Source organism: Hypomesus nipponensis, chromosome 24 (assembly GCF_054491055.1).
Source record: "Hypomesus nipponensis isolate SF chromosome 24, ASM5449105v1, whole genome shotgun sequence".
NCBI classification, from domain to species: domain Eukaryota; kingdom Metazoa; phylum Chordata; class Actinopteri; order Osmeriformes; family Osmeridae; genus Hypomesus; species Hypomesus nipponensis.
The window spans coordinates 7,628,389-7,654,208 of NC_140384.1; the positions used below are offsets into that span (position 1 = coordinate 7,628,389).

Sequence of the window (25,820 nt, forward strand, 5' to 3'; positions counted from 1 at the left end):
TGTCCAGAAAAGGGGAGTTGAGGGAAGGAAGACAAGAGATATACACTCCCATTGAAACACCCTCACATAAAAGGGAGACGGGAAAGAGAATAATAGTGATAAATATCACTGAGGTGTACAGTAGCTAGCTGAATGCTTTAGATCCTCTGGTTATAGAGTGAAATATAACCCTTAGTGGCCACTGGAGAGACGAGCCTCAGCTTGGAGCACCCCCTGTTTTCCTCTAGTAGAAAGACAACAAATACACGATATATAAAAAACGATATTTAAATATCGGAGTCAGGTTTGTCAAGCAAAAAATAAACATATTTTTTTCTCTACAGGACAGAATATTGTGCAATGTCACCACGAGGATAGAAATGATGGCTGAGCTCTGTCGCGTGGTTTGTTGCTGTAGAGGAGCAACATGTCATTCAGCTGGCAAAACCCAGGTGATGACATGCAGGAGGTAAACATCAGAGTGTCAAGACCACCGCTGTCACTCCAGAGTGACGCTTCAGGAACAGAGGAGCTGCACTGGCTGATGTCTGACAGGAAGATCAGGGATACAAGGGGGGGGGTGAGGGGTAAGACCGGGGAGAGGAATGGAAAGTATGTGTACAGTGTGTTACTATCTCTCTCTCTCTCTCTTTCCCCTTCTCTCTCTCTGTCTCTCTCTGTCTCTCTCTCTCTCTCTGTCTCTCTCTGTCTCTCTCTGTCTCTCTCTGTCTCTCTCTGTCTCTCTCTCTGTCTCTCTCTCTCTCTCTCTCTCTCTCTCTCTCTCTCTCTCTCTCTCTCTCTCTCTCTCTCTCTCTCTCTCTCTCTCTCTCTCTCTCTCTCTCTCTCTCTCTCTCTCTCTCTCTCTCTCTCTCTCTCTCTCTCTCTCTCTCTCTCTCTCTCTCTCTCTCTCTCACGCTGTCTACTTTTGTGTTTAAATTTATATTGGTGTTTTTAGACACATCAGAGTGTTTTTAGACACATCAGAGTGTTTTCCTCTAACCTGACGTGTGAGATGAGGAAGTGTCAAACGGGCCGAAGCATCCTTCATGCTGTCATCATTTCCTCCAAAAAGCAGAACTCATATCAATGATTTATGGTGAGTCTCCTACCATGCATTTAGCCCCCATTGACACAACCCAAATATTGAATTGAAAGAAGAAAAAAAATCCACCAAAGATTGCCGTAGTAATGTGAAGAATACAAAGCTGCAGGCAGAAGTGAATTTCCCATTTGAGATGTCAGAATTGAAGTACAATGGGACATCTTCAAGCCTTTCAAACGCAGCAAGCATGCACAGCACTGCAACACAGCAGGCAAGCGCAATGATGAATACTGTCACTATCTTTACTGTAAGTAGTGCACATATGCTTTGTTCCATTTGCCTTTGAAAATTGTTGTTGAGAAAACCAACTTGCCAAAGGTACAATATTTTGAATTCAACATTGTAATTGTGAAATCATTATTTTCATGATGGTTTAACATCTAAGCTTATGTTGTATACAAGTTTTACATGTGTGTCTATGGTCTACATGACTACATATTTGCACCCAATATTTAGCTGAAAAACAGGTGTCACAATTCTACAATAAAAAAAGATGCAAGAGGCAAGTATTTGCTCTGAACAAGACAAGCAGAGAGAGGAAAAAAAATTGTTGTTGAGAAAACCAACTTGCCAAAGGTACAATATTTTGAATTCAACATTGTAATTGTGAAATCATTATTTTCATGATGGTTTAACATCTAAGCTTATGTTGTATTCAACTTTTACATGTGTGTCTATGGTCTACATGACTACATATTTGCACCCAATATTTAGCTGAAAAACAGGTGTCACAATTCTACAATAAAAAAAGATGCAAGAGGCAAGTATTTGCTCTGAACAAGACAAGCAGAGAGAGGAAAAAAAATGTCCATCCATTTTGCTCTCTCATCTTGTTCTTTGAAAACATGTAAAAGGATTTGCCAATTAGATTTGGAATAGCTTACTGAGTAACTTATTATCAAAGAGAGGTTTGAATATGCAACAGATTCTTTAAAAAATGAATAATGTATTAGTCCTGTCCTAGCATACAAGACATGTACATGGAGAAAAGGCATTAACAGACAAGGTATTCATTATAGCATTACAATTAAACATGGGTACGACTGTACTAAGGGCTTCTCTCAATTGTGTATAAAACACAAAGAGAAAATCCTACTGCCTATTAGCCAAAAGGCATTCTGCTACTAACAAACTCAGATCTCTCTCTCTCTCTTTTCATGTCAGTCTGTGTTTCTGTCTCTCTCTCCACTAGTGTCTATAAATACTGACCTTGATAAGGGACCCATCGGTAGATGGAGTAACACAGTGTACAATACCTCCACGGCTGCTTGGTTTGAGTTTAAGGCTGGAGCTCTACTGAGACACTAGTGTACCGGACTACTAGTGTGAGGTTATGTCTTCCCCTCTATCACAATTTACAAAAAAAACAGACCCAAGATACTGGATTCCTACGTGACCTATATTCCAAGGTGGTTAAAAATATAGCACTGACACTTTGTAGAAACCATCCTGCTCTGAATACTGGGAGATGATCAAAGACCACTCCTGAACTGGTTATGAACTTATGTGATGTTACACTCGTTGCAGTTCGATCGACAAAACACTCCTCATTCCCAAACATCCAAACAGAAACTAATTAACTTTCAACAGAAGAGCATTTTCAAGGCCTCAAGCTGATGAATCCCTGATGTTTTCATTCGGACCTAATCGCCGTGGTAATTACCAACCTCTGCACCCCTGTCATTCACCAACAGTTTAATTCACAAGCAAAGGACGGTCGTTCCTGCACCTGCGACAACAACACGAATGCCCCACCGGAATCCCGACCTCCCATCCACCGTGGATGACCGCAAGGCAGGGCACAGCACTCATCCACACACTAGGGGGAGGCAGACACTGACCCCTGCAGCAGCAGCAGCAGCAGCAGTAGCAGCAGCAGCAGCAGCAGCAGCAGCAGCAGGGGCTTGGCTGCATCTGTCATGTGACTGCAGATGAGCTCACATCCTCTGTGCCGGGGCTCGTGGTGGGGGGGGGGGGGGTGGGGAGGGGGTGGGGAGGGGGTAGATGGATGCTGGGGTGAGATGAAGTGACAGCCAGGCATGCTCCTCGCACCTGCAGCAGTGACACTGGGAGAGTCTGTCCTCGTCCTCCATTAATGAGCCTCTCCCGGCCAACAGACCCTGAAGAAACACACAAGGTTCATTGACGGAGGGGGGGGGGGGGGCTTTCAATCGGGATCAATGGTACTCTATCAGAACCACTGTTTAGCTGAGGCCCATTGCTGAAAGGTTAACAACTTTCCTGTTAGTTGAGAGTCCCTGAGAAGGAGAGGGGGGTAGATTGGGAGATAGTGTGTTTCTAAATGAGGTCAGTGACAGACAAAGCAAATCCACCCAGCCTTGTAATGTTCCCAAACAGGAGGTTAGAGATGTGCAGGTTTCTTAAGAAGAGAGGTACCAGCGATACAACATTCAGATTCAAGTGTACACTGGAGACCTTTGAAACAGAGGTGAGACAAATAGTCACACACACACACCCACACACATGAGCACACACACCCCACAAGCACACACTTCCTTTGTGTTTGGGAGGACAACAGTAGCAGTGAGGAGCCTGTTGAATCTGAGAGAAAACACTCCTGCCTCACACTGGCATGGCTGCCTCACTGCCTCACTGCCTCACTGCTGCCAGTCAGGCCCCAGAGGGCTGACAGGCACCAGGCTCCTCCAAGCAGAGCCCTCTGTGTCCTCCTCACACAAACACACACCCACACACACAAATACACACCCGCACACACACAAACACACACCCACACACACAAACACACACCCACACACACAAACCCACACACACACACAAGCACCCACACACGTAAGAGCTGCTGTGGTTACAGTCCGACTTTGAGGCAAAACAACTAAACAGGAGGAGAAGCAGGCTGTTCCGCAAGACGTCCAATCACACGTATGCAGTTGTCGTCTCACAGTCGAGTAGAATAACCCAACTGTAACGATCTGGTGGATGGACCATCTGATGCCCACTCTGTCGTCACCTCTCCAAACATAAGCGTCATTCCTGGTATTTGTAGTCAGCTGGATCAATACAAACGCACATGTCATACAGGGCGTGTGTTTGGACGGACACACACAAACGCACGTACAAACGCAGAAACACGTAAGTGAGCCGTATACATTAGGCGCATTGTGGTCCATCGATTCGGGGGGTGGAGGGGGTGGGGGGTGGGGGAATTGGCGCTCTCTGCTCTGCAGAAAAGACATTATTAAGCATTTCATAACTGCAAATCTGCCTCCCACCATCGGCTCCCTCGGCAGAAATGAGACATTGATCCATAATTGGAAGCACTCGCTCATGAAATCTGAAGACTAATTAAAGAAAGGGAATTTAATGGCAAATATTTACATATTGGCACACTAATTCAACATTGGTTACAGGCATCTCGGCAGTGTGGGGATTAATCACGTGAAGGAAGTGAAACTGACTGTTTAATGAGGGTGTAATGATGGATTGAGGCATATTTCAAAATGTACCTTACAGTATGTGTCGTTCTTAGAAACCAGAAGCGTCATGGCAATGTACCTGTGTGAAGCCTGGTGACAGTAAAGAATGTCGTGTTTAAACCCGTAAGCAAACATAAACCCGACTGTGTGTTAACGTTCAGGTTGTTGAAATGATGCCAGCCCTAAATTAAATAAATGATGAACTAGTATTTTGATAAATGTGATTTTGAACGTTTAAGGTTCTAATGCTGCAGTAGATCTATTGAGTCGTCTGTGAGGTCTTTCTCAGTGTTTGAAAGTGAGTTTTCTACGTGTGTGTTGGTGCATGAGAGAGATAAAGAGTAGAGAAAGAGAGAGGGTAGAGAGAGAGAGAGAGAGAGAGAAATTAGAGGAAGAGAGAGAGTACAGAGAGAGAGAGAGAGAGAGAGAGAGAGAGAGAGAGAGAGAGAGAGAGAGAGAGAGAGTAGATATAAAGAAAGATAGACAGAGCATAGATAGATAGAGAGAGAGAGAGAGAGAGAGAGAGAGAGAGAAAGAGAGAGAGCGAGAGAGAAATTAGAGGAAGAGAGAGTACAGAGAGAGAGAGAGAGAGAGAGAGAGAGAGAGAGAGAGAGAGAGAGAGAGAGAGATAAACAGAGCGTAGATAGATAGAGAGAGAGAGAGAGAAAGAGAGAGAGAGAGAAATTAGAGGAAGAGAGAGAGTACAGAGAGAGTACAGAGAGAGGAGAGAGAGAGAGAGAGAGAGAGAGAGAGAGAGAGAGAGAAAGATAAACAGAGCGTAGATAGAGAGAGAGAGAGAGAGAGAGAGAGAGAGAGAGAGAGAGAGAGATAGATAGATAGATAGATAGATAGAGTCTGAGTTTAGAGTCTGAGTTCTCCTTGTGTAGGAAGTGACATGTACCAAGTGTGGCATCTCATCTGGAGGCTGGTAAACATGGCCAGGGGCCTGCAGCGGGGGGCCCTGTTAATGACAGATTCTGGGGGCCTTCGGGCAGCCCACTGATGCCCCCGTGGCCCCCGCCTCTGCTCATGGCCTGATTACATGTCAGCGGCAGTAAACACCTGCTAAACTTCAGATGGTTAGCGAGGGGGCGGGGTGGGTGATGGTGTTGGAGGAGGAGGAGGAGGAGGAGAAGGAGGAAGGGGGGGGGGGGGGTAACTTTAACTGCATTTCATCAACTGGGCCATTTGTACTCTTGTTAACAGTTGTCATGGAGACACAGGAGGTCACACCCCCTGCATTGCTGTTTCTTCTTCAGTACAGGATGTGCTTCAACGCGGGACAGAAACTCTCTATCCCCCAAATGCCTTTTTTTAGCCTCCCACCTGTTCCACCCTCCCGTCTCTCCTGTCTGGTTTCCGCCCCGATGATTGATTCTAGAATCTTCCGACTGAGACGAGAGCTCGCTGCACCGTGTTCGATGTGCTGTGTGTTCCCCTCGGTCCCCAACTGCCACGCAGACGAAAAGCACCACTTTCCTCACCACCTTGTCGCCGTTCTTCTCAAATTTTCCCCCTTCCATAAGCAACCGTGTCCCTCAATCTGTCCCTCAGTTGAAACTCCTGAAGGGCCACCCTTTAATAGGGTTATTTGAATATCTCTGCAGCACATGTTAGAGGAATGAGGCAGGCCTCGTGCCAGACAAGCAATTTTAGAGTCGTATACTTAAGGACCATGCTGTGAACTGCATCGCAAAAACCCAATCGTCTGAACACAGAGTCAGAGAGGTCAAGGCTCTCTCATTGCATCTCAGCCCCGACGGAACATTTGCATGCAGGTTTGGTCGAATACGTTTGGTCACAGTCTGAAAACAAGGCATGGCATGTCCGTGTAGAAACCAGAGGTGGATTTGACACTTCCTGACAGAACAACAGTCATCTAACAGTCGTCCCTTCCCAGTTATCTCGTTACCTTGCTGTAAAAGACCAAACACCAAGCTCAAAGGAGCAGGAAGTCCTTCATCATTAGCGTGTGTCCACAGACATGCTAGTTCCTGCTTAAGCCGGCTGTCTGTCAGGTGCCATGCCACCTGTTGCTAGGCACAGCAATCGCTTCGTTTTAGCCGACTCCTGCTAAAACGGCATTCACCGTAGGTCTAATTTTAAAGGAAATTGTATTAGGCTTTTTAAACCACATTGGAAAATGCCGGAAGGGGTGCAGCAACGTAGGAAACAAATCTGTTTATGTGAGTATGTTTGAGTAATAAAACCATGCCAGCTTATCCAAACCATGCTGGGCTTATTTATGTTTTTTGATTTCATACGGCAGTGTCTTTACTGTCACACCACGCTGCCATGTCCAAAATTTGGGATTGAGAGGATTCGAGCAGTCGTTTTGTTAGCAACAACACAGTGCACTAATGTGAGGCCATATTAAAATCCTCCGAGGGATTAACCTCTAAGAGCGGGATATTCTCTGACATCAACTCTAAACCTTTATAAAGCCGCGACACATGAGCGCGCCGCGAGAGAGCAGAAAGGAGGGACCACATGCGAACCTCAATCTGTCCGTCCTCCGGCACGCGTGTCTGTCCCACGCTGGGCGGCGCGGGGCAAACAAGAGCACAGAAGCGCCGCGCCACCGAGCAGCATCAACCCCCCCCATCCGCTCACCAGCCCCGCCCCTCGCCACCAACACAGGGAGCTGTGGGGGGGGGGGGGGGAGGGTTCTCCTCGTGTGCCAAGGACCACAACGCTTCGACGACACGCTCTCCTGAGTCTCTAATAGCCGACCCCTTCCTGTGTTGTTATTCTCAGGGCTGATGGGTATTTACTGTCCATCCTGCCTGCAGCAGGAGCTTCCTGCACGGCACAGGAAGAGGGGAGGCGAGCAGGTCCTTGATAGCGGTTCCCCTTGGCCGACAACGACGAGAGCAGCGACGCCTTTTTTAGCCGGATGTAATCAAGGGAGAGATTGGTGTGTCCGTGGATGTTCCAGAAAGAGCTTTCAGCCGAGGCAGGCTCCGATTCGAAAGCGAGGAGGGTTGGGGGGGTGGGGGAGAGGGGGGGGGACTGATTCACAATGTTGCATGTACTTGTATGTGGCTCGCCCATCCTCTATTCATTACAGAACCTAATAACTGCAAAGCCATCTCTCCTTCATGACGAGGAGGCTGTGACACAACTGGGCAGACAGGGAGAAAGGGAAGCATTGATCACACGCCATCTCTATTGTGAGAGGAGAATATCAATTGAGCAGGCCCAGACACGATCCTATATTGGTGAAAATGCCAGACTGGCTTTGATGAAGACTATATTGGAGAGAGACATGATTCATTATTAAGGCAGTTATCATTAAGACTGTCCTGTTAACAGCCCACTCTGGTGCTAATGTAATAGACCCATTTCATTTCTGCTCTGATTTATGCAGCAGCAAAGTGTAGGGCCGGCAGCCCGTTACCCAGTGTTTTGACTCTCTTAGATACATACTGATCTCTTCCTCTCCCCGCCCCCTCCTCCCACCCCCCTGAGCGTCCGCACTTACTGTCCTGTCCACAGGACACTGTGCTCACAGCAGACAGGAAGACAGCGGTTTAGGCAAATTCGCAAATAAGACAAACGATCCTGCGGAGGACGTGTCGTTTCCTGTGAAACAAAGTGCAGGAAGAAAAAGAACAAATTGTGGAGGGAACAAAATCGTCATCCCCTACCCCCCCCCCCCCCCTCCAACCCTGTCGCCACGGCAGCCCCGTCAGTCAGACGGTGAGTGACAGGGCTTGGCGGCGGGGACTCAGGGAGGGTCGCTAATGACCTCGCGGCCTCTTTAAAGATCCTGTTAGTGCTCTACACGAGCCCTGCCCCACTGGTAAGGACCGGGGATTAATGAACTGGTGCCACACCACACACATCCATCTGGGCCGACACCCTCTTAATTAAGTGGGTCCAGACACAAGTCTTTGACTGAAGGGGTGGAGGTGTGGGGGGGGGGGGGGGGTGGTGGAGGGACCGAGCGAGAGGGCTCCACTTAGACTGGGTTATGACATGCCGGGGGAAGCGTGTGGGCGGTTGTTGTTTTAAATGTCTTTAACGGCGTTGCGAGGGACTCCAATCTCCTGGAGTGCTCTCCGGCCGGCACCTGGCGTGTGACTCAGGGTTCCTGGGCTCCTCAAGCGAGCGCTGATCCCCCGTGACGTGCAGTGGGTTGCAGGATGCCACCACGCCACTGAAAAGACCACTTTAGCGGACGCCTGTTTTTGTATCTTGACATGCACGGGGGAGATTTGATGGCACATGATATTAAGCTGAGCCAGCACTTGAATCTTGGCCAGTGGCTTCTTCTTCCTCTGTACTCTGTTGTACAGCATGCGTCCGGAATAGAGCGCCTTCTACACCGTTGCAGTCCTCAGAAGTGATTATGGGCAACTATATAAACATTAGGCGAACCCCCTATAGACTTCATACACTTCATAGACTTGATGTGACTGAAAGAGGATGGAGTTGTGAGCTGGTAGCTTTTCAAGGGCACAGACCCCGGTGCTGCCGGTGGGGGGGGGGGGGTTTGTCCAGCGTGCCTGGCAACCTAAGGGGGGGTGAGCCGTGCCTGGCAACCTGAGGGGAGGTGAGCCGTGCTTGGACACTGGTAATGAGACGGTTAATCACGCCTCCACGTGATCAAAGGAGGAGTGGAGGTGAAGCACGACTGGAGCAGGGGCGGAATGATCCGGCACGTCCCCGCCACAACTCATCTCTCCGTCCCCTATAGGGAGGAGGAGAGGAGAGAGAGGAGGTGGGAGGAACGAGGGGTGGTGGGGGGGGGGGGGGAGGAGGAGAAGAAACAGCAAGAGTGGAAGGCAGAGAAATAGGATGACAGCTGAAAAGATGAGATGGCCACCTTTAATCCCCTCCATCGTGCGTGGACGAGGAGCGAGGGGGCAACGGGAAAGGGAAGAAGAAGAAAGAAGGGAGAAAAAAAAGAAAAGAAGAAAAATAGATCCTTGTCTGTAGTGCGAGGCGGGCGTCTCTGGGCCTCTCGGTGAAGTGACTTGGACAGCTGGGGGGATTACAGACCAGTCTATCCAACACGACCCAACAGGCAGGGATTAGACTAAATATGCCTGCTCTCGTCTCCCACTCCCTCACTTAAATCAATAAAAACTGATTTAACGGCGTACTTGTGTGAGAGAGTGAGCCTTTGGTGCCGAGAGGGAAGAACAATGCCTGAGTCAGGGGAGACCGCGGGGGGGAGGCTGGGGGGGGGGGAGGCTGGGGGGGGGGGAGGCTGGGGGGGGGGAGGCTGGGGGGAGGCTGGGGGGGGGAGGCTGGGGGGGGTGGAGCTGACAGCGTGAGCTGCTGGATGTTGAATCCATCCTTTAATGTGCCTCCTCACAAAACCTCTAAATTGCTATCCTTTCTGAAAGTCATCGCTACACTTGTTACAATCAGATCTTTACGATTCTCGACTGGAAAGGGGGCAGAGTCTAAGGGGGTAATCGTTTTTTTAATGCTGTCGCTATCCTGTAAGTCATAACATTGAGTAATCATCCAAATTATTGTAATAAATAAAAGATGTAAAACACTGACTGGCTAATATCAGAGACATGAAGCAGATTGTGCCTGCTGTACATGAGCTAATTTTATAGACTAAGGCTACGTTGTGAACAACTGCAGAACTGGCTTAAATGTTACAGCGAACTCTAAAGCCATCTATTTTCCTTGGAGGAAGTTTTGAGCAATGATGGCCACGGATCTAATAGGCAGAACTTCCCAAAACCCGAATCTGGCACTAATCCGTAAAATTACACCTGTCACTAGAAAGTTAGATTTATTAGCTCAACTTCCTGATCCGTGGAGAGAAACCATTAGAACATACAAAGGCTTTGGATCTGCTCTTAATTAACACGGCAACCTTTCCCACATCCTGGGAATCACTTTCCTATTTGCCAGATTAATTTAAGGATGTAAATACGGACAGGAAATGACCAAAACATCTTGAAGGCTATTCCAGTAGGGAAATGAAAATGCTAATGAGCCAAGAGGCTTGGAGATGAGCCGTTATCTTCCTCTTATCCGGAACGGAGAGCAAAGACACTCCTTCTCTCAAGTGGAAACTGAGCACCACATGATACCGAGGAACCATAGGGGAACCCTGTGGAACCTTGAGGAACGTGTATGAACTCTGAGGAACCGCAATGGTCCATGTGAAACACTGAAGAACCGCGATGATCCATGTGGAACACTGAAGAAGGAGTGAGGAACCTTTAGGAACCATGAGGAACCTCTAGGAACCGTGAGGAACTGGTGATGAGGTGGCATAAGGGCCTGCCAGGTGCTCACCTCTGTCCGTAGCTGGCCTCCTTCCTCCGGCAGTGGAGGGTGACCACGCGGTGGCCCTCGCTCCGGGCGTCCTGGCTGACCATCCACAGGGTGGGGTTGCTGGGCCGCGCCCCCAGGAAGGTCAGGCCTTCTTTCAGCTTTACCCTGGAGGAGCAGCACACACACAGAGAACCTCGGGTTTACATTCAGCACTGGAGCCACGGATGATCAAGTAGTTAAACACCATGATCAGAGTGGAAATGACGTTTGTTACGTTTGTGAAGCGGACGTGGTGTAACTCGACCGCGGCGCTGATTAGAAAGCAGAAAAGAGCAGGGAGGAGGGGGGGTTAATCACACGGGTGGCTTGCTTGAGAAAGCCCCCTTGATCTAAATGATTCAGCATGTCCAGCTCAGACGCACACCAGCTGAGGTCACACACACACACACACACACAACAAACCAGGATCAGACGGGCGAGGACAGGTCTGCCTGTCTTCAGAGACAGCAGACGTCTGCCGTCTGGAGGACAGACGCTTCCACTGGAGGGAACAGGGTGAAAGACACGGCTGGGTTTTTTCAAAACATCTGCTATCAGTTCATATAAACTTTAACTGCACGTGATGAGGAAATAACACAGGGAACATATACATGTGAAAAGCAAATAGCATGGAAAGGAAATACACATCTTGATGCACATACAAATGCGTGGTCGACCCAATGCCATTTCCCTTAAATGAATGGACTGTTTTGTTTTAGCCAGAATCAAACAGACAAGCGTACGTACTCTGAGTCATGGCCATGCCACTTCTATGTCTCATGTCTATCCAAGAAATGGCTCGTATGATTAGGTATATTCACTTTCTCCGTCTCAACCGAAGAATGGCTGTTATGAAAGGTGTTCTCTGACTGTGGCAAATTACAGACTCAATGTCCTTTTGCCTCGACAGACTACAAAGGAGAATAATGTTTACGGCGACCATCTACAATGTAAAAAATCTCCACCATTAGTCATTTGCACATTCATCGCACACAGAACAGCATGGGGTTGGAGGGAAAAGTGGCAGAGAGAAATTAAATAGATTCCCTTTCTCTATGTCATCAAAGGATGGAGGTCAGTAAAGGGCAGTCAGAGGTAGCAATCAGACTTCTGACCCCCACCACCCACCCCCACCACCCACACCCACCACCCACCCCCACCCCCACCACCCACCCCCACCCCCGATAAAATATGTTCCCGCGACTATGCTATCTCTTTGCACGGTTGAACCTGTTGCCTCAGGGCAACTGGCCCACAAACAACTGATGTAGGGGTATAAAAGACTAGAGTTTCACTCTGTTTCCCCCGGAGGTACTCTGCAATCAAACTCTGGTGTGCTGCATGGCAGTGGCGTTCTGGTGGTCTGAAAACACCACACCGGCAATGACAAAGTAGCACCAAACGGAGAACAAACGAGAACCGTCGTTATTTCAGGCAAACGAGTCAAACAGCCTTCCTGCTTCGATGACAGGATCCAGAATTGAAGGGCAGGATGTGGAAGACAACAGATGGAAGGGTTCCACTCCTTCCAGAATAGGAGGGCCGTACAGGGGCTAATGATCCTCTCCCAGGAGGGTTTCAACCAGGGGATAGGACGGCTCACCACCAGCTGCGTCTCTCTCTGTCTGACGTGGGCATCCATGTTCCCAGTAATGACGCTGTTGTTGGCAGCCCTCTATCTGATGGGATGCTTCTATAGTACAGGACAAACCCTCTATGGAAACAGGGAGGCAGCGACGGAGCTTGGGATTCATGCTCAATAAAATTGAAAAACGGACAGACTTTAAGACTTTCTCAGCCACTCAATGTCTCCTTAGCTATCCCTCTCTCCATCTCTCTCTTGCTCTCTCCCTCCCTCTCCCTCCCTCGTTCCCTCCCTCCCTCCCTCCCTCTCTCCCTCTCTCCCTCTCTCTCTCTCTCTCTCTCTCTCTCTCTCTCTCTCTCTCTCTCTCTCTCTCTCTCTCTCTCCTCCTCTCTCTCCGTCTCACTCCCTCTCAATGGAACATTGAAGGTAGAACATTTCTACGCTGTGTGTGTGTGTGTGCTTGAATAGACAGAATGTCCATCACGGTCTCCATGGAGACATTTGAGTGCAGAATGTTCGAGACAGCCCAGGGGATCCTAATCATTACAGTGCCGACGTGCCATGTCCAACCCAGATATCCTTGGTGAATAGTAAAAGTGCAGTTTACTGTATTGACCTCATGGTCAATACGGCCTTGCATCCAGTATGTTGAGAGACCTCTCACAGTCTGGTCTGTCCATCTGAAGTCTTCTAATACTGGCTGTAACTCCTGGTGTGCATCACCCCTGTGGGGTTAACATGATTCAAACAGCAAAGCTTTAAAGCAGACAAACATTCAAACTTTTTGCAAACAAAACTTTGGCTTTCTAACAAACCGCGAGGATGTCAATCTTAGGTGCGCTACGATTAGGGACCCAGATAAACAGAGCAACATCAGGTTGTTTCTTCCACAAACACTGAAACTAGGAATTAGGCTCTATTTTCTTTACTCTACAGTAAAAGGAAGGGCAAAGAACATGTTGCTTTTCAGAACTGCCGGGCTAGGAATTCACACCGAACTCCAGCACCGTGGCAGAGTTTTAAAATGTTAATACGGTACACTGGTTTGGGTCGAGGAACAAACCACTTCTCGCCCAAAAAAACCTTTCGAATTCGAGCAGCGCTGAATAAAAACCCGAGTCGAACACGGGGCAGCGGACACAGTCTGCGAGGCCTGAAGCAATCATGGGAACCCAGTGCGGTCCACGGTCAATTCCTACACCATTTCACCTCATCATGATCCTTTCACCTGGAGCAAAGGGAAAAACATGGACCCTCCCTGCCACCTAGCGCTCCCCCTCCCCTCCCTCGGAGCCCGGCCCTGATTGTCGGCTGGAGCCGCACTCGGACTCCTCTGTGGCTCCCTCGATAAATTATGATGAGATAACTAGAAACGGGAAGCTGTCCCTCGGCGTGTGAGAGAAGGATATAAACATCTTCCGAGGAAATCCAATAAGTTGGCAGCTGAGCGACACTGGAAAAGTCTCCCTTTGCTGCCGTCGCCCACAGACCCGCCCTCCTGCCTGGACGCACGGGCTACACTCCTTCTCTCCTCCCCTCTCAGGGTCTGGCTCCGCTCTGCGGGGGAACACCGGTTCTCCCAGCTGACCCTCTAACTCCAGCAGTTCCTCTCCATTAGTCTGCCGAGCCCCATCTGCATCCCCCAACAGCAGGCCCTGTGGATGGGATGGGGGGGTGGGGGGTGGGGGAGTTCGTCCTGGTTCACCAACCTACATCAGCGCTGGGTGGGGAGTCAGGCACCACGGCGGGGGGTGAGGCCAGGCTGACTGTGGTGTCTGGGGGAAGGGAAGGGACGGAGGTGGGGGGGGGGGGGGTGATGGTGTGTTGCTTTAGGCTGACGGAGGCTGCAGCATTCATGTCTACAACAATAACTACCTTAGGCTTCTCGCATACACACACACACACACGCTCATGCAAATACACACACGTACACAAATCACACACAAACACATTACCCTCGAGTCAACAAATACAACAACAACACCAGACCGCAAACTTGATTTTCCGAGGCTAATCAACATTCTACAGATACCCAAAGTCACTGCAAGTGACTGCAAGAAAAAACATTTTTAATGTTTTGCAACATCAGGCAAACCCATTGCCCCCCTTGAAGAACCACAGATGTGAGTTTGAGAAAAATATTGCATGTAGGCCCTCTTTAGTTGGAAGCTACATGACGTGCTGCTGTGAACCTGTGTGTTCTTTAATACAGAGATCTAACCAGTATCTTTCATCCATTTCCCCAAACAAATAGCTGTTTTGACAGTGCACACATGTAGTGCATACAGTATGATTGTGTGTGCGTGTGTGTGTGAGAGCATGCTTTGTGTGTGTGTGTGCGTGTTGTGTTGTGTTTCTGTGTCTGTGGGGACATATTACAGTACGTGTGCGTGTGTGTGTGAGGGCATGCTTTGTGTGTGTGTTGTGTTGTGTTTGTGTGTCTGTGGGGACATGCTACAGTACGTGTGCGTGTGTGTGTGAGGGCATGCTTTGTGTGCGTGTTGTGTTGTGTTTGTGTGTCTGTGGGGACATATTACAGTACGTGTGCGTGTGTGTGTGAGGGCATGCTTTGTGTGCGTGTTGTGTTGTGTTTGTGTGTCTGTGGGGACATATTACAGTACGTGTGCGTGTGTGTGTGAGGGCATGCTTTGTGTGCGTGTTGTGTTGTGTTTGTGTGTCTGTGGGGACATATTACAGTACGTGTGCGTGTGTGTGTGAGGGCATGCTTTGTGTGCGTGTTGTGTTGTGTTTGTGTGTCTGTGGGGACATATTACAGTACGTGTGCGTGTGTGTGTGAGGGCATGCTTTGTGTGTGTGTTGTGTTTGTGTGTCTGTGGGGACATGCTACAGTACGTGTGCGTGTGTGTGTGAGGGCATGCTTTGTGTGCGTGTTGTGTTGTGTTTGTGTGTCTGTGGGGACATATTACAGTACGTGTGCGTGTGTGTGTGAGGGCATGCTTTGTGTGCGTGTTGTGTTGTGTTTGTGTGTCTGTGGGGACATATTACAGTACGTGTGCGTGTGTGTGTGTGTGTGTGTGAGGGCATGCTTTGTGTGCGTGTTGATTTGTGTTTGTGTGTCTGTGGGGACATATTACAGTACGTGTGCGTGTGTGTGTGTGTTGTGTTGTGTTTGTGTGTCTGTGGGGACATGCTACAGTATACGTGTGTGTGTGTGTGTGTGTGTGTGTGTGTGTGTGAGGGCATGCTTTGTGTGCGTGTTGATTTGTGTTTGTGTGTCTGTGGGGACATATTACAGTACGTGTGCGTGTGTGTGTGTGTTGTGTTGTGTTTGTGTGTCTGTGGGGACATGCTACAGTATACGTGTGTGTGTGTGTGTGTGTGTGTGTGTGTGAGAGAGAGAGAGAGTCAGGTCATTTATCTTCAGGCCGCTGTGGTGTGACAGAGCTGCCCTCTCCCCTCTGACACTCCATGAAGTCAGAGCGTGAGGATGAGGGACTGTTTGCCGTCACAGAGCGTGACTGTGCACTCGGCAGCCAGTTAAATCAATCTGTCGTGCTGCTCATCCCTAGCATTCAAAGACGAACGAAAACAGATGGTGTACTATTAAGAGACTGAAATATCTGCCGTCTGAGGGAAAAGTACTACTCAAGTTCTTCGTAAGCAGTTTTTAGTCATGATGAAATGTTAATAGGATGGGAGCAGGATTATAATTAGCGTTTTGTTCAAAGTGAGGAGATGTAAAAAGCGGTGTAAACTCATAAATAAATTGAGTGATTAAAGAACAACTGTGTGAGTTGTGCGAGAGCAAAGTGGACGGGCTGTCAACAAGCCTTCAGCATCATCTTCAGATACCGCGGCTATCTTTCCGGACAGTCTATCAGGCCGCATCAGGCCGCACTTTTAATCCCAGCATGAATTATTCATCGTCTGTCTCTCTTAACCATCGCCAATGTCAACAGGAATGATAAGAGAGCGTTTAGAATTCCCCACCTGTGTCCATGTCAATATTTGCATCTAATATATAGTCGGATGGATTTTATCGCTTCCCCCCAGACTGACAAGGGTCAAGGCAGCTCGGAGCCAGAGCCGAAGCCGGAGACAGGACCTGAGATGACTCAGACAGAGGAGAGGACTGAAACCGATGTGACAGGAATGCTCGTGAACTTTTGGCTTTCACTCGTTGCGCCGTGAGTGCTTCGTAGGCCTTGCTCGCGAGTGCCGACCGTAGCGCCACGGCAGTCGCGGTTCCAGCCGCGGAGGAGACGTGTCTTTCATTTCAGTTTTCTGAAATCTTCACCGCGGAGATTACCGCCGGCGCTTCCATTGTTCTGCTGAGGGCCCGTGAAGAGAGGGAGGGAAATTGTTTCGTCTAGATATCTGTTTGCCAATTACACAAGTCTTTGTGTGAACACGATGCGTGCGAAGGGGAGAGAGAATGGCGCGGCCCGCATCAAAGTTTGTAAGCTTGGTATCATGGCGCGCTGTTCTGCGCACTTCTTTGGAAATTCCTCCTCTAATTGGATTTTGATGACAGTCAGGAGGAACTCAGGGAGAGGAAGATTGCACGCACGCACCAAGAAGCAGTGGGAGAAACATGAAAACAATCCAAAACACACTCCTTTGTGGGTTCCAATGTTTACACAACATGGGTTTAGGGGCTCTCACCGAGGAGGAATTATCTTTCAAAATGAAAAGACCCTAATGGAACAGAACAGAACCCAAGACACTGCTGGTGTGCTCGTAAGCACACACAGAGAGAGATGGAACCCATCGACTCGGACGGCCCGTTAACTTGTGATTTGTACAGTTTCTGATTTCCATAGAGGATTAGGAGGACAGCTCCTATATCCTGTGCCGTGTGGCACCATCCAGGTCCCAGGACATAAAAATGTCAGAGGCTCCAGACAGGAGCAGATTTACAGAGAGCAGGTAAAGCAGATCAAACCGACACATACTGAGGAGGGTGGATTTCCACTGATTCCTGGGGCAGGCTAATCTGCAGACGAACGCGTGCGTATGGGTAAACATGCCTATCATTTACAGCACAACAGACCCTCTCAAATGCACACACACACACACACACACACACACTCTCAGAGGCACACGAGCGGGCCTCCACTAAGCTGTAACGGGGAGATAATGCCACGCGGTGCCGGCGGCAGGAAAAAGATTTACCCTCACACTTGTTTTCCATTCCTCCACACTCTTATTTTTCATTTAATTTCTACTTTTGGAGAAACGGCAGGAAATAAATAGCTTGAAACCTAGAGGAAAGAGTTTGTAAGTGGAAAGCCTGTTGAAGCTTCAGCTCCCTCAGATGTTAAATGGTTCTTTCTGCACGGTGGTCAGCTGGTCGACTGCGACAAGAATCTGCTGAGGACTAGCTCCCCGGGGACAGGAGAACACAGATCCATACATGTGGCTCTGGAAGCTGGCAGAGCGGAGAGATCAGCAGCTCCTGCAGGGGCTCCCAGACGAACGCTGATGGTCCAGAGACAACAACACAAGAGGGAGGGAGGGAGAGACAGAGAGAGAGAGAGAGAGAGAGAGAGAGAGAGAGAGAGAGAGAGAGAGAGAGAGAGAGAGAGAGAGACAGAGAGAGACACAGAGAGAGAGAGACACAGAGAGAGAGAGACACAGAGAGAGAGAGACACAGAGAGAGAGAGAGAGAGAGAGAGAGAGAGAGAGAGACAGAGAGAGAGAGAGAGAGAGAGAGAGAGAGAGAGAGAGAGAGAGAGAGAGACAGAGAGAGAGAGAGAGAGAGAGACAGAGAGAGAGAGACAGAGAGGGAGAGAGAGAGAGAGAGAGAGACACAGAGAGAGAGAGAGACAGAGAGAGAGAGGGACAGGATCCCTCCTCACTGATGCTTGGCCTTCCGTCTGCTCTCCGGCTGTGTCAGCCAGCCATCGCGGCCCTGGGTTATTTACACTAGCGTCTTCCTATCATCTGTGAAACCCTTCCCCTTCCTCTCCACACACACACGGACCTCTTCACCACCCCCGGGCCCCTCTGCAGACCCACGGGGGCAGAGCGTGGGTGGAAGATAAGCATGGTGTGGCAGCACACCATGGCTACTGACACTGCTCCAGCAACGCAGAGGATTCATTCTGAGAACAGAGAGCTAATGCCCGGCACGTGACATGAATGTCAGATAGACACACATGCACACGTAGGGACCCGCACACACACCTATGAATCAATGCACACTCACACACACACACACACAAGGATACGCATGAATTCTATCTTTCTTTTGCGGTTCACACAAACGCTTAAACACCTAATGTACACCTTAATTGCGTGGGCACACACACATACACACACACACACAGAGGTAATGAACAGCCTGCTGTGGTGCAAGGCTCCCGGCATGGCTTACTCTAATGCTCACAAAATTGCTTTTAATTGGTGGAAGAGAATAAATCAATGCAAACTATGTTTGGAAGCTTCCAGAGAGAAGGAGGGCGGAGGAGGGGGGGGGGGGGGGGGGGTAGAGAACAAAGTGTAGCGTGGGTGGATCATCTGCCATATCGCTCCGAAAACTCTGAAGAATGCTGTACAAATGACAAATGTTGTGACACCCTTAGCTAATTTACTTTACACCAGCTTGTGAATGCTAAGTACAAAGAGGTTGCTTGCATACAAATATGGAACAGAGTTAATTGGTTTGAACGGCACTAATATGAAGACTGTGCCTTCTCTATCAAAACACGATCCAGAAAGGAATACTTGATTTTATTACTTAGCCAATATCTCCAAAATGTTCAACTTAAACGGTCTAAATGTATGAGACACAATTGGAACCATTTGACTGACGTCGATGTTTAAGATCAGTTAATTCGCTGGAGGCTTCTTACAATCCAAATTCTTTCTTCAAGAAAGTTATTCATGACAACGCTTGGTTTTGTGCAGCAGAGCTGATAAGCTGCGGGGAGTCCTCGTGGTGAGAGACCCCCCTCACGGCCCCCCTCACGGCCGCCCTCACGGCCCCCTCAGGGGCCCCCTCCCTCAGCAGCTCAGTGGTAGATGAGAAGGCAGTCGGGAGGGCTCCTGTGATCGACATGTCCCCTTCCCAGACACGCTGACCTTTCCACGGGAAGCAGGAATGAAAGGAGAGTGCGCCTCCCCCTGTCACCCCCAGCCCCCCTCCACCTCGCCCACCTCCCCCACCTCCCCTCCCTGAGAGAGCCAGAACACGAGACACAACACCTCCTCACCCTCTGGAAACACAAAAGGGACGACGAGCCCGGAGAGGAGTCCCAGCTTCCTGAGCGGCGCGGGGTGGGAGGGGGTGTGGGAGGGCACGAGGGCTCCAGGGAGGTGGGAGGGGGGGGGGGGAGACATCAAATGTCGCCGTGGAGATAAAAGCCAGCCCCCACAGGCAGGGAGAGCACTTGAGGAGCCGAATCGACAAACTCCACTCACGTGGTTGGGGCACTAGATCATAATCTCACTGGATGTCACTGACTCGATCCCGAACGCCCACCGAACAAAAATGGTAATTAGACTTGAATTACTTTCAACCTGTTAATATGCCCTCAAATCTCCCATTTTCGGCGCCCGCCAGGTAAAAATCCATTAAAGCCACACATTTGTGTCAATTGAATTAGAGCAGCTTCTATTAAAGCACATCTCCCCCATTCTCTCAGCTGAGTGACTACGCTGCCACCCGCTCTCTCTCTCTCTCTCCCTCTCTCCCTCTCTCCCTCTCTCTCTCCCTCTCTCCCTCTCTCTCTCTCTCTCTCTCTCTCTCGCTCTCTCTCTCTCTCTCTCTCCGCAGGCCAAATGGGATTAGAAGCTAACAGGAGCCGCTAATGTATTACCAGAACTTTTCAAATCTCGCAAAACCACTGAGCGCTAAGGCCTAATGCAGGGCAGTAAGATGGGAGTCAATTAGAGGTCTGTCTCGTCTTCGGAGGTGGAGAGAGAAAGAGAGAGAGAGACCAGGGAGAGAGAGAGAGGAGGGAGAGAGAGAGACCGGGAGAGAGAGAGAAAGAGAGAGACCAGGGAGAGAGAGAGAGGAGAGAGAGAGAGAGACCGGGAGAGAGAGAGAAAGAGAGAGACCAGGGAGAGAGAGAGAGAGAGAGAGAGAGAGAGAGAGAGAGAGAGAGAGAGAAGAACAGGAGGCCACTTTGCAGCACCTCGTCTGAGTAACGAGCAACCTCTCTGTGTGTGTGTTGATTAATAACTAACCCTGACCCCGACGATCCAATGGGCTCCCCACACACACACATTCAATCCAAACAACCGACTAAGACTCGTGCTTTCAACAGTCAATCATGATAGTGACATCGGGACTTTTCCTCTGTGCCCCCTGGAAGTGAACTTGACAAAGCATTAGACTAGTGAGTGACAGGTGACAGAACCAATGACAGTCCAGGAGACATGTGGGGGAGGAGGCTAGGACAGTGGTGTTGTGTCCTTGTGTTATGGGAGCGAGCCAGACCTGAACTCAGGCCAGGTGAGAGAAACACAGGCTTGTCAGAACACAACCATCACCGCCTCTGGGTCCCTGTAGCTCCCGAAGTGCTCTCCAAATCTCTCTTCCAACTCCAGGGAGAGGTGTCTTACACCACTTCCCTTGATTCAACTGCTCCTCTCTCTCCCTCTCCTATCACACAGCTCTGAGGTAAAAAGGTGTGTGACGTTGGAGGGCATGTACCCAGTTGACCCAGTCACTTACAGTGCTGTATTGACGACTGCTTTGTTTGGTGAGACACACAAAACAGAGAGGTTCTTTGAGTGCGCAAGGTGACATGGACTCGAGTCGATCCGAATCAGAAACCAGTTTATTGCCAAGTATGTTTCCACATGCAAGGCATTTGCTCTGGTGATGTCGGTGCGGACAATAAACACAGCAGCAAAACAGAAAGATATCTTGATCTTTGCACACACAGGCATGCGTCCACTGTGCTTCTTCACTGCACTGCAGTCTCCCTACCTCGCAAGGAGGCCACTACAGATCGTCTGACTTCCTAAGCAAAGCACCAATGGATGATAAGAAAATGTTAGTTGATGTCATGCATCATCCATCCAGTGGGCTATATTTACAGCTAGCTTATTTCGTTCGCAATGATCTCACATGCAATACCACAAAGGTTAATGCCTTGTGAATAATTCAGCAGCTCTACATGATCTAATTGTTATGATGACCCAACGACTAAAGGCAAGGTCTACGTGAAGCCAGACAAGATGTTGAACAAGGAATCGGAGACGGCAGCACAGAAGCCCTCACTAGTCCAATGCTTTGCTGTTCCAGTTAACACGCAACTGCCGCTGTACATGCTAACCATCCCTCACAGTCTTCAGTCAAACCCCCCCCCCCCCCCCTCTCCTGCTATCAAGCAGACACGCAGCAGGGAGAGGTTAATGCACATGTGAGGTCTGGGTATTAGAAGTTGTGTGTTCTCTGGGGGATTAAAACACGCTCATGAATGGATGCTTGTATCCAGGCTGGAGCGTGCATTGGCCGGAGCGTGTAGATAGGGGAGCTCGGTGATGGGGAATGGAGGCACTCCATGCATGGAGTCATTCATTGATGACTCAATGTCTGCCTGTGTGGAGTCTGGAGTGGAAGCAGGCTCGCACTTGCTTTCTTGTGCACACGTACACACACACACACACACACACACACACACATACACACATGATCATACAAACACACACACTTACATATGCTTGTGCAAACACACACATGATCACACAAACACACACACACTTACATATGCTTGTGCAAACACACACATGATCACACACACACACAAATCCACAGACCTCGCTACCTCCTCCAGACAAATGCACATTATTGACAGTACGCTTCATTTCATCTCAGCTAAGGATGTTTACTGTGTTTACTCACGGAGGTAACGAGACTGAAGCAATTAATGCATCTTGTTTGCTAAGTGGGCTGTGATGTAGCTGGTGGAAAGGCTTCTGTGGAGAATTCCCAGCCACCACCAGCCGTCCCTGACAGAGAGAGTCAGGCTCAGATATGGGCACCGGAGAATCCTGCTTGTGAATACAGCCTCGACCCCCCCCTGCTGGGCCAGTCTGTGTGCCGGGTGGAGGAGGGCGGGGAGGCGGGGGAGGCTGGCAGGAAGCTGGCACGGGCCCAGCTGGGAGTCCATGGCACAGCGCAGACCGTTCCTCTGGGGTCTGGATTAAGCTCCACGAGGAGAGACGTGATCAAATAAGCCGTGGTCAGAAGAGAGTTCTCCAGCAAGGTGCAGCAGAACCACAGCGCCATGGAGAGCTGACCTCACTGGGTTGCTGCCTTTGTTGCTGAATGGCGAATGGGGTGACGTCTCTCAGTCGCCACGACAACAGAACGCGTGTCGGGCTGACCCCGAACATCCCTAGAGACGACGCCATCGGAAGCAGGCCTTTCTGGACTTTTCCGTGGGAGTTCATGGAAGGTGCAGTTGGACACAATTTCCCAAACATTGACTTGACATCTCCTTGGTAAGATGCTGCTGTGTCTGCAGGGAGAAGCACTGCTCCATGTTTTTCCTGGGATGCCATCTGCTTCAAACAAATACCAAAACCATGTAAATACAGGCATGGCGTCGTAAATGAGAGACCCAACCGTGTGTTTTCGATCGAGTTTCTTTCCTGGCTGAACGGGGAGATACTGAGGCGGTTTGGTGAAAAGACACGAAAGGCACTTTAGCAAGGCTTACTGAGACCACAGCTGCTGACACGCTCCGACGAGAACCTGAAATCTCCAGATAAGCAGACAAGAGGACAGACGCGCCTGCTGAACTGCTATACCTAGAACCTATATAGAAATGGCTGGATTGTACACTCCTGAAAAAAGGCTAGTTTCGAGTTATGAAGTTTGAATTGTAATTCTTGCATTCACATTCCATTCTTCCAATATTTTCAGGAGCTGGAAGATTGCTACTTGTAAGACACAAAAAGGACATTGTGGGCATTTCATTTACAGCTAATAGAAACAGCTGGAGGTACAAGACAAGACAAACAGCGTCACACAGCGAAAAATCACAAAGCAAGACATCCACAGCGACGTCAGTGATTCAGTATGGCATAAGTGGTTGGGAGAACACAGAATGTGCATTCTAACATCTCCCTTTATTCCTCTTTGTGGGAAGAGTTTTCAGTCCTATGACTTTTCCTCGGAACAAACCAAGTACCTTATGTGGTACAAACCAGGTACATTATGTGTGAATGACTGCCTTTGTGTATCTGTAAGTGTGGGTGTTCTTGTGTGTGTTCTTGTGTGTGTGTGTGTGTGTTTGTGTGTGTGTGTGTGTGTTTGTGTGTGTGTGTGTGTGTGCGTGCGTTTGTGTGTGCGTGTTGACATCTCACTCAACCCCTCTATACTGTATGTTATGATGTTCTGATTTCTAATTGCCTTGGTTTGTTCCTAGGAAAAGTCATTGTTGAGGTTTTCAACAATTTCCTTCTCACAATGGCATAGTCAATACTATGGTAATATATTTAAAGATAGAAATAGGATCATTTCTATTTGTACTTTTGGCATTAGTTATTTTAATTACAATGTAACGGCTGTTGTTGCCATGGATATGTGTATGGGGGAGTGTGTATGTGTGTGTATGTGTGTGTATGTGTGTGTATGTGTGTGTATGTGTGTGTGTGTGTGTGTGTATGTGTGTGTGTGTGTATGTGTGTGTATGTGTGTGTATGTGTGTGTATGTGTGTGTGTGTGTATGTGTGTGTATGTGTGTGTGTGTGTGTGTGTGTGTGTGTGTGTGTGTGTGTGTGTGTGTGTGTGTGTGTGTGTGGGGGGGGGTAGAATGACACTGTATATATTGACAGAACCCGCCAAGGACCATGAGTGAGATAGAAAGGCTCATGTCTGAACAACAATAAACCTCAATCTCCGATCTTTCAATGCAACCATCCAAATGCTCTCCTTCAAAGCATCACAGGGAGAAAGCGATGGAGCAAAATCCAATTATTTACTGAAGAGACTTCTTCCCGAGAACCAGGAAAGTATATTGAGGACATAAATATACCTTGAGACTGTCAGTCGCTACTGAGACAGAAGCCATTCATAAATGCCTGTAACTGTAATTGTTTGACAGGGCTTTTAATCACTGAACTACAAACATATTTCGAGAGACAATGATGGTCACTTAATCATCTGATGCTTGGCTAGGTGCTATCACTGATATTTCCTGACATGTGAATCTAATCACAAGCACGCTCCCGACACGTAATACAGCAAACATATGACCCTCACCGAAAACATTAGAGAAGATGGGAGCCCCATTTTCATTAGAAATCCAGCCTGTTTGAGAAGCAGAGCACAGCCTGTGGCTTCTCCTTGACTCAACTAGACAACCCATCTTTCACCTTAATCTGTGAGGTGTGTGTGTGTGTGTGAGTGTGTGTGTGTGTGTGTGTGAGTGGTGGTGGTGGGGGGGGGGTAACAAACCCTGTTCTTAATGGCAAGCTGTACGGATAGGGTGTTCTCAGACCACTAGCGCCCCCCCACCCCCCATCCCCTCCCCCCACAATGGGACAGCTAGCTCCCAGTATCAGCTGGAAGGGTGATGGATGACAGGCGGGGCCCGTGTGAACAGGGCTCTGACGAGCACGTCAGGGAGGCTCCCTCCGCCCATTAGTCTTCCGTTTAGGGCAGCGCTGGCCCTGATCAAACACACCGGGAGTTTCTCCCCGGCCACCAATCCTTAACCTCCCTCCAGCGGGAAGGGGGCACCGGGAATCCATTTAACCGCGTAGCAGAGCCCGGCGCCGCGCGTCGCTCACGGACGATCTGTCTCCTTCCTGTTCTCAAAGCTCCTCCACCTCTGCAGTCTCCGTCACGTGCTCCACGAGTTACGTCGAGGCGGAAAAGTTCAGGCGTCGTGTCAACCTCGAGCGTTTAACGTTGTGTATGTGAGTCAAACCTGTGCCACCGGTATCTTGTAGATCTCCCTTGCTCCCCTGTCTGAGAGAGCAGGGAGGGGGGGGGGGGGGGGATTGCAATTCTGCAGAATACAGGATCTGGGCGCTGCAGGCCATCGATTAGCCCTGGGAGACCAGGGAGGGACTGACAGGTGAACAAGATCACAGGGAGCAGCTTGGGGATCAATCCCTCCTGCTGATCAGGCACCTGCAGCCCTGAGAAGGCCCCGGCCGCTGACACCGCCACTGGAAAAACTCATGTTGAACACAGGAACATTGACATCGAAGGCACCAAATGAACAGGCAAAGGCCATGGCCTTTGTAAATGCCAGCCAGTTAAATAACCCCACAAACTTTGGAAGCGCATGGGAAATGCCACAGTGCTGTTCAGCATCTCTTCACTTTCCACGTCTCTCAGTGCTGAGTTGTATGACATGCTGAGACAAGTTGAAAATAAATTAGCCGAACACGGAATCTGCGGCAGAAAAACAATATCTCATCTACTCCAAAGCTTGCTATTGCTTATTAAACTTCAATAAAATATGAAGCCATT

At 49.2% G+C, this 25,820-nt stretch overlaps 1 protein-coding gene across 1 annotated transcript in view; it reads right to left on the bottom strand.

The window, feature by feature from the left end:
• LOC146232980 (transmembrane protein 132C) overlaps positions 1-25,820 on the bottom strand; it is a 73,024-nt gene that overhangs the window by 34,662 nt on the left and 12,542 nt on the right. The window contains exon 4 of the mRNA XM_084690025.1: positions 10,810-10,953. Within this exon, the coding sequence (XP_084546151.1) occupies positions 10,810-10,953 (144 nt within the window). The remainder of the gene's footprint in view (positions 1-10,809; positions 10,954-25,820) is intronic.